At 44.6% G+C, this 13,327-nt stretch overlaps 1 protein-coding gene across 4 annotated transcripts in view; it reads right to left on the bottom strand.

Annotated features, from left to right (window-relative positions):
* Positions 1-392: 392 nt before the first annotated feature.
* Positions 393-13,327, bottom strand: part of dync1li1 (dynein, cytoplasmic 1, light intermediate chain 1) — an 81,627-nt gene continuing 68,692 nt past the window's right edge. For all 4 annotated transcript variants that reach the window (XM_038797887.1, XM_038797888.1, XM_038797886.1 and 1 more), the window contains one exon: positions 393-1,658. Coding sequence is in view for 2 of the 4 variants with exons in the window: in XM_038797886.1 (XP_038653814.1) it covers positions 1,549-1,658 (110 nt within the window). In the remaining 2 variants the exon portion in view is untranslated. The remainder of the gene's footprint in view (positions 1,659-13,327) is intronic.

The following is a 13,327-nucleotide window of genomic DNA, read 5'->3' as shown; positions in this document are numbered from 1 at the left end:
ATAAGTGCCGGAAGGTGTAGAGGGGACACGAGAAAGAATATTTTGACGCAGAGGGTAGTGGGTGCCTGGAATTCACTGCCCGAGTTGGTGGTGGAGGCAGACACACTAAAAAAGTACCTGGACCTGAAGTGCTCCAAGTTACAGGGCTATGGACCAGGTGTAGGAAGGTGGGATTAGAAAGGGCACCTGGGTGAACAAGATGGGACGAGTGGCCTCCTTCTGTGCTGTAACTTTTCTATGATTCTACTCTACTAGAAAACAGCATTAAAATTAGGATGAAGTTTATCTATATGGGGCTTGTTTCCACACACAAGCAGTGCATTCACCAAATACATGATATATTATCAAGGCAAGTAAGTTCACACTTATGTTGCACAGTGGATACACACCGATTTGGATTAGGCAAGCATTTATTTGAAGTAGTGGGTACATAATTCTCAGTTCTTCTGTCTTCAGTATTGGAAACAGTTATTCAATATTTAGCTCTGCTATTTGGGACTTCAACAGTTAAAAATATTTTAATAGGAGAAAATTTCCATCCTTAAACATAAAAAATTATTACATTCTGCATGAAAAAAAACCTGAATTGTCTTTGTTTGGAGGCCAAGTATTCCTTTCCAGAGGTGAAGGCAGCAAGAGAAAGAGGCCCTCGAAAGGATATCTAAAGCCAGTGCATTCTAACAATGCATTCATGAACATTGTTAGTGAACAACAGTTGGATTTACCAGTACATTTTCTGAATAAACTTCAACATGTTTTAGATCTGTTGCAGAGAATAAATACAACTTTATTGAAGGATTGCAATCCTTACATCTTTCTGTAATTAGAAACAGCACAATACAGAAACCAGGCAGGGTTGAGTAAAGTACTATACTAACAACTAGAATAGGATGAGGTGTTCAAGTTGAAGTAATGTACTGTCCTTGTCGAGTGACCTCTGCCCCCTTCAGTTTTTAACATCACAATTTACAAGTAACATGTTACTGTACAAAGTTAGGCATTGTGCCATTTTGTTCAGCATTTTAAAGTCTGTTGTAAGAGTACTTCAGTTCTGCACAGTTTTTAATTTGGCCACCAAGAATTCGTCTTTGAGGCAATTTTTTCAAGATGCAAGTTTTTGAAAGTTTGTCTCCTGGATTCCTGCTATGCCTCTGGCCAGCAATACATGTTTAGATACTTTGTTTCAGGCACCATATTTACCATCAGTATATGACATTCCCCAAATGAACACCTGGGAAATACAGATAACACATCAACAATGGCTGCAAATTAGCATTATTTGAACAAAGATGCAAGTCCCAATAATTAAGCTCATCTCATTATTTTTCCTCTCAGAAAACACATTACCAGAATCACTTTTGCAGCATTGTATTTTCCTCTCAATACAGTTTCCTTACATACATTGAACAACTCATTAAAGACTCAAAACGTAGTAGTCCAGTATACTTCAAAAACAGCCTTTGATCCTCAGTACACATCCTGAAGGAAAAGGGAGAGGCAAAGCCAACAACAGGGTATTGTATTAAGCATCACGTTGGTAGCTTTTCTTCAGGATGCTTTGTCCTCTGCTATGGATGTATGGGTTGGAGACACAGCTTCTGGTTTACGTGCAATTCTGTCCAGTTCTGCGTGTACATCTGTTAAGACTGGTTTATGACCTACAAATGGGGAAGGAGGAAGATGAATGCTTAATTTGAATCAGCAGGTAAATAAATTAGATATCAATCTGTCTGCATTTTAACAGCATATTAGTCATTTCAATTATGATAACCGGGCACCAATTTTTAAGAATGTTTTGACTGATTTATATGTTGTTTATTTAAAACTTGTCAGAGTGAAGATTATATTGGTTAATGACAGAGCTACTAATTGTTTTCAGGTTCACATTTTGGTATTGAAAAAAGCCAGTTATGAAATTTCTTCTCCATTTCAACATTCTCATACAATGCAGCTTAGTTTAAAGAGCACGTTTCCTTGGTAAAAGCATGTAATTTTACTTTGTCTGTTACTTGCTGCCCTCCCTTAATTGCACACTGACATTGCTCCTTTGCACCAATTTTGATCTGCTGCAACAGAGAGTGGGAACTTAAAAAAAAAGTATTATACAGTGAAAACAAAGTGTGCACAGTATGGTGGAAGAAGAGCGAACAACATTACTCAAAACTAGAACCTCGTTTCTGCACCAAAGTAACACGCGGCCTCGTCCACTAAACTTGTGCTTAGGTCCTCGAAGCATGCATCCTCTTCAGAAGACATAGGGCAGGATTCTCCGACCCACCGCGCCAAAAATCGAGGCGGAGAATTACCGCCCGGGGTGGAGAATTGCCCAAAATGGGCTCCCTCGCCACACGCGATTCTCCAGCGACTGGAGAATCGCCAGTCGTACGTGCGTGATCGATGTGGCGCCGGTTGGGGGCCATTGAAAGCGGCCACCGCGGCGATTCTCTTCGCGTGATGGGCCGAGTGCCTGCCGGCGTGGCACACATGGTCCCACCCGGAGGGACCTCGGCATTCCGGGGGGGGGGGGGGGGGGGGGGGGGGGGGCCAATGTCCCTCCGCGTCGGGCCCCTGTAGGGCTCTGCCATGTTGCGTGGGGGGGCGGCACGAAGATGGCCACTGCGCGTATGAGCAGACCCACCGACGTGCGCAGCTGCGCGGGCGTAGCTGCAGGGCCCCACCGGCAGCCGGAGCTGCGGGACGCACACCGGGGCCCTGCTAGCCCCCTTGAAGACGGAGAATCACTCCGGATAGGAAAAGTCCGGAGTGATTCCCGTCCATTTTTCGGCGGGCGTGGGACTTAGTCCCCAGAAATGACCTGGGACGTCGGCGCCGTGAGGCCACAGTGCTAACCCACTGCGTCACCGTGCTGCCCAATAACATATCTCAACAACTTCAGATTTACAAATCGTTGCTCAGAACTTGGGTATTGCTGGAAAAAAAAGACATGCTGTCGAAGCTTTTAGTCTTGCATTGACCAGGACAAATACAAGAATCACAAATTTCAACAGCAGCAACAATTTATACTGCACGAGAAAAAGGAGCTAATTGCTTGGTATGTTGACTCTGACTGGTCGAGGTATTCCCATGCAGAATGCTTCAGGGAACTATTGTCCCCATACTTTTGTTTAATTCAAAAGAAACAAAACGCCTGGACATACAATACACGGAAAATAGAAGCAGGAGGCCATTTGGCACTTCAAGTCTGCTCCACCATTCATTATGATCAAGCTTGATCATCAAGTTCAATACCCCGATCCAACCTTACCCCCCCAAATCCCTTGCTCCCTTTAGCCACAAGAGTCATACCTAACTCCTTGAAATTACACAATGTTTTGGCCTCAACTACTTTTAGTGGTAGTGAATTCCACAGATTCATCACTCTCTGGGTGAAGAAATTTCTCCTCATCTCAGTTCTAAATGGTTTATCCCTTATCCTCAAACTATAACCCCTAATTCAGGACACCCCACCATCAGGAATATTTTCTCTGAATCTACCCTGTTAGAATTTTACAGGTTTCTATGAGATTGCCTTTCACTCTTCTAAACTCTAATGAGTATAATCCTAACTGAGTTAGTTTCTCCTCATAGGACAGTCCCACCATCCTAGGAATCAGTCTGGTAAACCATCGCTACAATCCCTCCATAGCAAGAACATCCTTCCTCAGACAAGGACACCAAAACTGCACACACTCCAAGATGTGGCCTCACCAATGCCCTATACAATTGCAGTAAAACATCCCTATTCCTATACTCAAATCCTCTTGCTATGAAGGCCATCATAACATTTGCCTTCTTTACTGCCTGCTGTACCTGCGCACTTACTTTCAGCAACTGATGCACGAGGACACCAAGGTCTCGACCTCTCTCAATTTACACCGATTCAAATAATCTGCCTTCCTATTTTTGCTACCGAAGCAGATAACCTCACATTTATCCGTATTATACTGCATCTGCCATGCATATGTCCACTCACTCATCCCATCCAGATCCTTCTGAAGCATCTCTGCATCCTCCTCACAGCTCACCCTCCCACCCAACTTTGAATCATCTGAAAATTTGGAGATAATACATTTAATTCCCTTGTCCAAATAACTAATATATAATGTGAACAGTTGGGGTCCTAGCACAGATCCCTGCGATATCCCATTATTCACTGCCTGCCAATCAGAAAAAGATCCATTTATTTCAACTTTTTGCTTCCTGTTTGCTAATCAGCTTTCTATCCATCTCAAAACACCACCCGCAATCCCATGCACTTTAACTTTACATAATAATCTGCTATGTGTGACCTTGTCGAAAGCCTTCTGAAAGTCTAAATCAACCCCATCCACCGGGTCAACTCTACTAGTTACATCTTCAAAGAATTCTTGTAGATTTGTCAAGCATGATTTCCCTTTCGTAAATCCATGCTGACATTATCTAATGACATCACTGCTTTCCAAATGCCATGCTATGAAATCCTTGAAAATGGACTCTAGCAACTTCCCTACTACCGACATTAGGCTCACTGATCTATAGTTCCCTGTTTTCTCTCTACTTCCATTTTTGAATAGCAGGGTTATATTAGCTAGCCTCCAATCTATAGGAACCATTCCCGAGTCCAAAGAATTTTGGAAAATATCACCAATGTTTCCCCTATTTCTCGGGCCACTTCCTTAAGTACACTGGGGTGAAGACGATCAGGCCCTGGGGATTTATCTGCCTTCAATTCCATTAGTTAGCCCCAAATCATTTCTTTACTGATACTAATTTCCTTCAGGTCAACAAAACTTGTGTTATTCAGAACTTCTGGTACATTATTCATGTCTTCCTTTGTGAAGACAGAAACAGAATATGAATTTAGTTCCTCAGCCATTTTTGTTTCCCATTTTCATGAATTCCCCCATTTCTGACTTTGAGAGGCCTACATTTGTTTTAAAAAAAAATCAATCCTTTTCTCTTTACATACCTATAGAAACTTTTACATGTTCCTTTTTCCTGCAGAGTACAGGTGTATTGTGCATACTTAAGAGTGGACCTAAGAATGCCACATTTGGAGCTGAAGTGCCCAGTCTACCTCAAATGACCCTGGAAAGATATGAATCTCAGAGGATTTGAGCAACAAGTGAAGTTAACAGTTTGATGCTGCTACACACACCAGGGATTGGCCATGCTAAATTGCCCGTTGGTGTTCAAAGGTTAGGTGGGGTTATGGGGATAGGGCGGGGGAGTGAGCCTAGTGAGGGTGCTCTTTTGGAGGGTTGGTTAGATTCGATGGGCTGAATGGCCTCCTTCTACAGTGTAGGGATTTGTTCTATTTTCCACTAACAGGATGTTGCAACCAAGCCAGAAGGACGTTCTGCCAATCACACAAATTATTAATTTGATATACGAATTTCAGTTCAGAACGTATCAAACAGCATCTTCAGTCAGCTGTTCGCAATAGGCAGCGTATACTCAACAATTAATGTCCAATGTTAAAGGTGATTAATGCATAGGACAGCATTTGTTGAATAATCCAGAGTGTGAAGAATATGCTAACAGCCAATTAAAGTTGGGCTTGCAATGCCGCTCACTTATACTTGCTACATATATTTCTTGCTTGCTACAGAAGCTACATCTATTCATATGCAGGGACGGACAAAAAGAACATGTCCAGGCATTGCGCCCTTTTTCAATTAACAAAACCGTGGGGGAAACAACAGTTCCCTGATGCATTCTCCATGGCAATGCCTGGACCAGAATGACATACCAACCACTCCACACCCTTTTCTCATGCAGTATAAACTGCCTGTTCCTTTGAAATTTGGCATTCTTGGTCCTGTTCTGATGAGTGCAGGATCAAAAGCATGTCTCTTTTTTTTCAGTAACACACCACTTCAGATTTGATGCTTTAATCAAACATTGACATTTTCCTGCTGCGTCATTTGAAATTCTGGTGGAGGGACTGTCTTACGAGCAAGATTACACAGGTCGGGACTCTGCTCATTGGAATTTAGAAGAATGAGAGATCATCTCATTGAAACATATAGGATTCTTAAGGGGTTTTGACAGGTAAATGCAGAGAGGACATTTCTCCTCATGGGAGAGTCTAGGACTAGAGGGTATAGTCTCAGAATAAAGGGGTACCAATTTAACACTGAGATGAAGAGGAATTTCTTCTCTTAGGGAGCTGTAAGGGCAGTCAATGTGTATATTTAAGGCTGAGATTGCTAGATTCTTGATCAGTAAGGGACTGGTACAGGCTACACAGAAAGGGCAGGAAGATGGACGTGAGGAATATTGGTCAGCCATGATCCTATTGAGTGGCAACAGGCTTGAGGGGTCAAATGGCCTACACCTGTTCCCATCGCTTATGATCTAAAGCAATTTGAGAGTCTCACCAAGTCTGGATTCATTAGATTTTGTTTGGGGCTTACTGAGATTATCTGAACAAACACACTAAATCGATAATAGATTTATCTAAGGAACCTAGTTTATTCCACGTGGTAAACTGAATTACACTTCAGGTTTTGGAAAGTTTAAAGTGGAAGGGCTGTTTAGCACACTGGGCTAAATCGCTGGCTTTGAAAGCAGACCAAGGCAGGCCAGCAGCACGGTTCGATTCCCGTAACAGCCTCCCCGAACAGGCGCCGGAATGTGGCGACTAGGGGCTTTTCACAGTAACTTCATTGAAGCCTACTCGTGACAATAAGCAATTTTCATTTCATTTCATTACCACGTTTATTCACAGGGAAACCAAAGTAGTAAAAAGGTGACATGTTTGCACATTGAAAACGATTTTCTGAAATAAATGAGAATTTGATTAAAAACGGTAGTTGATGACTTATTGCAGGGGTGGGCAAACTTTTCCGTGCAAGGGCCGCATTCAGAAATTCACAATTCACAAAGGGCCGCATAGTATATTAAGTAAAATAATTACTTCACCCGGTTATGATTCTGGGCGCCTCATATAGAACATAGAACAGTACAGCACAGAACAGGCCCTTCGGCCCTCGATGTTGTGCCAAGCAATGATCACCCTACTCAAGTCAACGTATCCACCCTATACCAGTAAGTAACCCAACAGCCCCCCCACCCATTAACCTTTAAAAAAAAATTAAAAAAAAAAAAAAAAAAAATTTTTTTTAAAAAAATTTTTTTTTTTTTTTTTTTAAATGACTTGGTGGGCCGCAGAAATACCTTTGGCGGGCCGCATGCGGCCCGCGGGCCGTAGTTTGCCCACCCCTGACTTATTGGATTCCAATCTTCTGGACAAAACCATTTGGGATTATACTCAAATTTAAACAATGAATAACAGGTATTAGGAGTCTAATCTCAAACTACCGTTTGATTCTGATTTGCACCGAGTGAAAATGTCCAATTTATTGAGAGAGCCCCAATAGTTGAATTTAGGGAGATAAGAGTTAAATTAGGTAATTTGGACATTCTGAATTCTCCCTCTGTGTACCCGAACAGGCGCCGGAATATTGGGACTAGGGGCTTTTCACAGTAACTGCGGTGTTACTGTAAACCCTGTTTGTGACAATAAAAGATTATTACTCACTCCCAGTGAACCAGCGCACACAGCCAGAGTGAGACACCTCGAAGAGTGAGTTTGGGAGCCGGGAATTCGAAGCTGGGTGGGGAGAAGGTGCTTTTTATCCCTCGATTGTTCCACTCAAATTTCCAGTGAGTGGCCTTGCCCTGCTGCAGGTGACAAGGGAGAGAGCTGATTGATGAGTAGCAGGTAAGCCCTTCATATCGGGAGAAAGCCGAACAGGAGAAATCCGGAGTGCAGTCTGAGAAGGTCAAGTGGTTCTCTATAAATCAGGTGACTCGTGCCCATAGCTCTTTCATTCCGAGGCTCACCGGAGTAGATTCTGAGCTACTCACCGGAATAGATTCTGAGCTACATTTTGTAAGGTAAGAGTTTTGTTTTGTATTTTTTTCTTCTCACTTACTACAGAGTAGCAAGCCAGACTCGGTCTCCTCGACCAGCAAGTAACTAACTGGCTGGTGACTGGCAAGTAGTTTTTCCTTTCAATTTTCTCTTGGCATTGTAGTTGTTGTAAGTTAACTTAAGAGTTGAGAATCTGCTCCTCTACATCTCGGACCCACAAAGCAGCATGGACGGAATCATCGCGCTCCTGAAAGAGTTTGGCGCCTTCTCGGGCTACAAACTCACCATGAGAAAAGCGAGATCCTCCCAGTACACCAGCAAGGGGGGGGGGGGGGGGGGGGGGGGCAGCACTAAAGGGGCTGCCGTTCAAACAAGCCCGACATAAATTCCGCTACCTGGGGATCCAAATAGCCCACGACTGGAAAGGGATCCACAAATGGAACCTCACCAGCCTGGCAGAGGAAGTAAAAAAGGACCTGCAAAGATGGAACACACTCCCACTCTCCCTCGCAGGAAGAGTCCAGACGATCAAAGTGAACGTATTGCCCAGGTTCCTCTTCCTGTTTAGATCCATTCCGATCTACATCCCCAAGGCCTTCTTCAAAGCGCTGGACAAACTTATCATGGCGTTCGTATGGGGGGGGGGGGGGTAAAAATGCTAGGATCCCAAAGAAGGTCCTACAGAAAACAAAATCCAGGGGGGGGCTAGCCCTCCCGAATCTACAATTCTACCACTGGGCGGCAACAGCCGAGCGAGTAAGGGGATGGATCCAGGAGCCAGAAGCCGAGTGGGTGCGTGCGGAGGAGGCCTCCTGCATGGGGACCTCCCTCCGGGCCCTCGCCACGGCAGCACTCCCATCCCCACCCAAAAAACACTCCAGCAGCCCAGTGGTGACAGCCACCCTCCAATCCTGGAACCAACTGCGGCAGCAATTTGGCCTGAACAAAATGTCGGACAAGGCTCCCATCTGCAACAACCATAGGTTCAAACCAGCACTGACTGACGCCACCTTCAAAAGGTGGAGGCAGGACGGGGGGACACTGACAGTCAGGGACCTATACACGGACGACAGGATCGCAACACTGGACGAACGGACAGAGAAATTTCGGCTAGCTGGGGGGAACGAGCTACGGTACCTGCAGCTCAAAACTTCCTACGAAAGGAGACAAGGACTTACCCACAACCGCCACGACAGACACTACTGGAAGACCTACTGGACGCAAGTATCCGAGAGAAAGGGAACTGTAGCGATATGTATGACCGACTGGTAGAAAGGGACGACACCGTACTGGACGCAACAAGAAGGAAATGGGAGGACGACTTGGGGATGGAGATAGGGTGGGGACTCTGGAGCAAGGCACTGCATAGGGTCAACTCCACCTCCACGTGCGCAAGGCTCAGCCTGACGCAACTAAAAGTGGTACATAGAGCCCACTTAACGAGAAACCGTATGAGTAGGTTCTTCCCGGAGGTGGAGGACAGATGTGAACGGTGCCAAAGAGGCCCGGCCAACCACGCCCACATGTTCTGGTCTTGCCCCAGACTTGTGGAGTACTGGACAGCTGCCTTCGAGGCTATGTCCAAAGTGGTGGGGGTGAAGGTGGAGCCATGTCCGATAGTGGCGGTCTTCGGGGTTTCAGAACAGCCAGATCTATTCCTGGGGAGGAGGGCGGACGCCCTTGCCTTTGCCTCCCTGATCGCCCGCCGTAGAATCCTGTTTGGCTGGCGGTCAGCAGCACCGCCCAGAGCTGCAGACTGGCTGTCCGACCTCTCGGATTCTCTCCAAATGGAGAAAATCAAATTCGCCATCCGAGTGTCGGACGATGGCTTCCACAGAACGTGGGAGCCATTCATGCAATTGTTCCGGGACCTGTTTGTGGCAAACGTACAAGAGGAAGAATAGTCGGGGGAAGGTAGCCGGCGGGGGGGGGGGGGGGGGGCTACGGGCTCATTACGGGGGTTTGATGGCTAGCTAAGGTCCAAAACTAAACTAAATAAATGCCAATAAACATGTTGGGGAATGCAAAATATGTATGCCGGCGAAAGGGGGGAGGCCACAGTTATTACTACGAAGATGCTCACCTGTAAATATATATGTTAATTTTTGCGTGTTCTTTTTTTTTCTCTCTCTCTAACAATTTGTAATTTTTTCAATATAAAACATGAAAACTGAATAAAAAACATTTATAAAAAAAAAACTTGAAGAGTTGAGACATGGCAGGAGATCCCAGACCTGTGTCATGCTCCTCGTGTACGATGTGAGATTCAGGGACACGTCCACTGTCCCTGGCTCCTTCACATGGAAGAGGTGTGTCCAGCTGCAGCTCCTGTTAGACCGCTTGATGGCTCTGGAGCTGTGGATGGATTCACTTTGGAGCATCCACGATGCTGAAGAAGTCATGGAAAGCACGTTGAGCGAGTTGGTCACACCACTCCAGGAAGGTATGGTGCCTCCCGGGTGCAAGGGTCCTGGATGTCTCAGTGCAGCTGCAGGACATTCTAAAGGGGGGAGGGTGAACAGCCAGCTGCCGTAATGCATATAGGCACCAACGATGTAGGTAAAAAAAATGGGATGATGTCCTTCATGCTGAATTTAGGGAGTCAGGAGATAAACCAAAAAGTAGGCACTCAAAAGGTAGTAAACTCAGGATTGCTACTAGTGCCACGTGCTAATCAGAGTGGGAATGACAAGATGAATGTGTGGCTTGAGAGTTGGTGCAGGAGGGATTCAGATTTTTGGGACATTAGAACCGGTAAGGAGATTACAAATAGGTGCTGGAAAAATAGGGTGGTAAAAGTAGGGGATTTTAACTTACCCAACAGTTACTGGGACAGCCCCATAGTAAGAGAGGTTTGGATGGAGAGGAATTTGTTGAGTATTCAGGAAGAATTCCTCATTCAATATGTGGATGGCCCGACTAGAAAGGGGGCAAAACTTGACCTCCTCTTGGGGAATAAGGAAGGGCAGGTGACGGAAGTGTTCGTGAGGGATCACTTTGGGACCAGTGACCATAATTCCATTAGTTTTAAGATAGCTATGGAGAAAGATAGTTCGGGGTCAAAAGTTAAAATTCTAAATTGGGGCAAGTCCAATTTTGAGGGTATTAGGCGGGAACTTTCAAAAGTTGACTGAGGGGGCCTATTGCAGGCAAGGGGACAGCTGGTAAGTGGGAGTCTTTCAAAAAGGTGTTAACTAAGGTTCAAGGTGAGCACATTCCTCTGAAGAGTGAAGGTAAGGCTAGTAGAAGGAGGAACCCTGGATAACTTGGGATATTAAGGCCATGGTCAAAAGCAAGAAGGAGGCATATGACATGCGTAGGCAGCTGGAATCAAGTGGATCCCTTGAAGAGTATAGGGCTTATCGGAGTAGAGTTAAGAGAGAAATCAGGAGTGCAAAAAGAGGACATGAGATTGTCTTGGCAGATAAGGCAAAGGAAAATCCAAAGAGCTTTTACCGATACATAAAGGGTAAAAGGGTAACTAGGGAGAGGGTAGGGCCTCTTAAGGATAAACAAGGTCATCTATGTGCAGATCCACAAGGGATGGGAGAGGTCCTAAATGAATATTTCTCGTCTGTTGAGAAAGGCTCGAGTGTTAGGGAAATAAAAAGTGATGTCTTGAGGAGTGTACATATTACAGAGAAGGTGGTGCTGGAGGTATTAAAACGTATCAAAATAGATAAATCCCCAGGACCTGAGGAAATGTATTCCAGGACGTTGTGGGCAGCTCAGAAGGAATTTGCCGACCCCCTAGCTGAGATATTTGAATTATCAACAGCTGCAGGTGAGTTGGCTGAAGATTGGCGAGTAGCAAATGTTGAGCCTTTGTTCAAGAAGGGCTGCAGGGAAAAGCCTGGGAACTACTGTAAGCCGTACTTCTGTAATGGACAAGTTGTTAGAAGGTATTCTGAGAGACACAATCTGCAGGCAGAGAGGCAAGGACTGATTAGGGAGTCAGCATGGCTTTTTGAGTGAAAAATCATGTCTCCCAAATTTGATTTGAGTTTTTTGAAGGGGTAATCAAGAAGGTAGATGAGGGCAGTGCAGTTGGCGTTGTCTACATGGAACTTAGCAAGGCCTTTGAAAAGGTACCGTATGATAGGTTGTTGCATAAGGTTAAATGTCATGGGATCCAGGGTAAGGTAGCCAATTGGATAAAAAATTGGCTTGACGACAGAAGACAAAGGTTGGTTGTAGAGGGTTGTTTTTCAAACTGGAGGCCTGTGATCAGAAGTGTGCCTCAGGGATCAGTGCTGGGCCCATTGTTATTTGTTATATATATTAACGATTTGGATGAAAATTTGGGAGGCATGGTTAGTAAGTTTGCAGATGACACCAAGATTGGTGGCATAGTGGACAGTGAAGAAGTTCATCTAGGATTGCAACAGGATCTTGATCAATTGGGCCAGTGGGCCAATGAATGGCAGATGGAGTTTAATTTAAATAAATGTAAGGTGATGCATTTTGGTAGATCGAATTGGGGCAGGACCTACTCAGTTAATGGGAGGGACTTGGGAGAGCTATAGAACAAAGATCTAGGGGTACAGGTTCATAGCTCCTTGCAAGTGGAGTCACAGGTGGACAGGGTAGTGAAGAAGGCAATCAGCATGTTTGGTTTGATTGGTCAGAACATTGAATGCAGGAGTTGGGATGGCTTGCTGAAATTGTACAAGACTTTAGTAAGGCCAAACTTGGAATACTGTGTACAGTTCTGGTCATCCTATTATAGAAAGGATATTATTAAACTAGAAAGAGTGCAGAAAGGATTTACTAGGATGCCACCGGGACTTGATGGCTTGAGTTACAAGGACAAACTGGATAGACTGGGACTTTTTGCCCTGGAGTGTAGGAGGCTTTGGGGTGATTTTATAGAAGTCTATAAAATAATGAGGGGCATAGATAAGGTAGATAGTCAACATCTTTCCCCAAAAGATAGGTGAGTCTAAAACTAGAGGGCATAAGTCTAAGGTGAGAAGGGAGAGATAAAAAAGGGTCCAGAGGGGCAATTCTTTCACTCAGTGGATGAGGAGTGTCTGGAACGAGCTGCCAGAGGCAGTAGTAGAGGTGGGTACAATTTTGTCTTTAAAAAAGCACTTAAACAGTTATATAGGAAAGTAGAGTATAGAGGGATAGGGGCCAAATGCGGGCAATTGGGACTAGCTTAAGTGGTAAAACTGGCGGCATGGACAAGCTGGAGCAAAGGGCCTGTTTTTATTCTGTAAACTTCTATGACTCCAATTACAAATTCTAACTGGGTTGTATGATGGAAAAAGAGATTTATTAGCCCTCAATTGTTGCATCTATTTCTGTAGTTTGAGTTCATTATGTAGTGAGTTATAATTGGAAACGTACTTAAATCTGAAGAACACGCTGAAATTAAAATGTCTGGTCTTGTGAATGGAAACCAAAGTATTTGAGCTTATGAACTCAGCAACCCATACAGTTGAGTTCAGATTTAATTCAAAA

The sequence above is a fragment of the Scyliorhinus canicula genome, chromosome 5 (assembly GCF_902713615.1).
Source record: "Scyliorhinus canicula chromosome 5, sScyCan1.1, whole genome shotgun sequence".
Classification (NCBI taxonomy): Eukaryota; Metazoa; Chordata; class Chondrichthyes; order Carcharhiniformes; family Scyliorhinidae; genus Scyliorhinus; species Scyliorhinus canicula.
The sequence above is the reverse complement of the archived record's forward strand: the minus strand, read 5'-3'. Positions and strand labels throughout refer to the sequence as shown.